Below are 1,847 nucleotides of genomic sequence, written 5' to 3'. Positions count from 1 at the left end.
CCAAATTCAATTCACTAAATTAAGTACATTTCACAAAATCTGCCAAGAACATATTCTGCTCATTTCTTTTTGATTTTGGGGTGAAATATAAGAAACTTTTTGGGACCATTAAGATTTTATTTATTTATTTTCCTTTAAAGAACTTCACTTATTAACACATTACATGTAAATGATTTGATTTTCATTTTAACTGTATCATGTTAAACAAGTAAATATATTTTAAATGTACTACATTGCAACTTCATCATTTGAAATGCCTATTTACAAAAATATTTAAATACATGATAGTTTCAATAGAAATGACAAAGTTTTAATTTAAATAAATGCTTGTCAGCATTTATGAGGAAAACATTACACTCATGTCTATTTTATAATTTTATAATATATTACTTCTATAAGCACTCTTTTTAAAAGTATGCTAAAGTGTACTTCTTTTTCACAAGGTTTCTATTATTACAATACTGGTTTATAACATTTTATACATTAACTCAGCATTGCTGTTTTTGAGAATTACTTTTTAAAAAAGTAAAAACACAAAAAGAGCAATATATCACAAAACACATGCAGACAAAAGACGACAGAACAGAAAAGAGAGACTAAGATCGAGACAGGAAGAAGAAGAGAGACAGCGATAGCCCTGACCACGATAAATCTCTTGATGTTGAGTTATTCAAATATTTTAAATAAAAAGATGGGATGGGGAGGATTGGTTAATAGATTTAAAAAGGATTATGGGTAGAGTTATCTACTATAAGTCACCATTTAGTTCTACAGTTAGCCTATTTTACTAATATCTATGGTCTAATAGGGGGTGAGGGATGAAGATGGGATGTTTATATGAATTAGTGGTATATTTATATGAATATATATATATATATATATATAAGAGAGGAACTTACAGAGAGGATGGCAATTAGAATGCCAGTGGCACAGAGCACGGCATCACTTATGGTGTCCCCGTTTTTATACGGGTACTGGATGGACTGGTCACTGCAGTAAAACCCGCGATGGTACGGCTTGATTGTGCTAGTTTCAATTATCAGGAAAGGCAGGCCAGCTACAGTGAAACACACACACGCACACAAAGAGAGAGAGAGTGGGGGGAGAGAGAGAGAGAGAGAAAGAGAGAGAGATTGCAGGTCAGTCACAGGAAGACACACGCAGGTAGCGGCACAGCACAGCACACGGCAGCCGAGGATTATAGGAAATACCAGGCAGGGGGAGTGGGGTCTGACATGGTAGCTCGGCTTCTGAGAGAAGTGAATGGCTACACATATTTAATGTTTGTCTGTGATTGGCACTATGCACTAGCAGTTTCTCCTAGGTTATAATCTATAATAACTCTCTCAAAAGACTTCATTTCCCACGCAGTCGCCCCACTCGCCTGGCCCCATGTCCCCTGTCTGAGGCCCCTCTGTGGGGAGAACCCACGCTTGTACGTCTGCACTGTCGATTTATGCAACACCATCGAGGGCAGCATAACTACGCAAAAAACACACACACAGACCCCGCGGGGCGTGTCATGATACACACTTACCTGAGACGGCAGGGATGTTTCACATGACTTACATTCATAAAGCATAATATATAGTTTAAAACACTGCAAAATCTGTATTTTTTATTTGAACCCATAGGCATGTTTTTCTTATTTAAAAGAAAAAACAATTAAAAAATGCTTACAAATGCCAGTGGAGATGAAAAAATAAACTTCACTGAAGATAAATTCATTGAATACAAGTACATATTATTATACAAAATAGTAAACTGATCTTGTTTTAAGGACATTTTCTTTATTTTAGATATTTTTATTAGAAAAACATATATATATGTATATATATATATACATA

At 34.9% G+C, this 1,847-nt stretch overlaps 1 protein-coding gene across 1 annotated transcript in view; it reads right to left on the bottom strand.

The window, feature by feature from the left end:
* Positions 1-1,847, bottom strand: part of LOC107657212 (phospholipid phosphatase 3-like) — a 43,015-nt gene that overhangs the window by 19,846 nt on the left and 21,322 nt on the right. Inside the window, exon 2 of the mRNA XM_016445240.1 lies at positions 900-1,057. Coding sequence (XP_016300726.1) covers positions 900-1,057 — 158 coding nt within the window. The remainder of the gene's footprint in view (positions 1-899; positions 1,058-1,847) is intronic.

Source organism: Sinocyclocheilus anshuiensis, unplaced genomic scaffold (genome assembly GCF_001515605.1).
Source record: "Sinocyclocheilus anshuiensis isolate Anshui unplaced genomic scaffold, SAMN03320099.WGS_v1.1 scaffold4653, whole genome shotgun sequence".
NCBI lineage: Eukaryota > Metazoa > Chordata > Actinopteri > Cypriniformes > Cyprinidae > Sinocyclocheilus > Sinocyclocheilus anshuiensis.
This window is presented reverse-complemented; position numbering and strand designations above follow the sequence as displayed.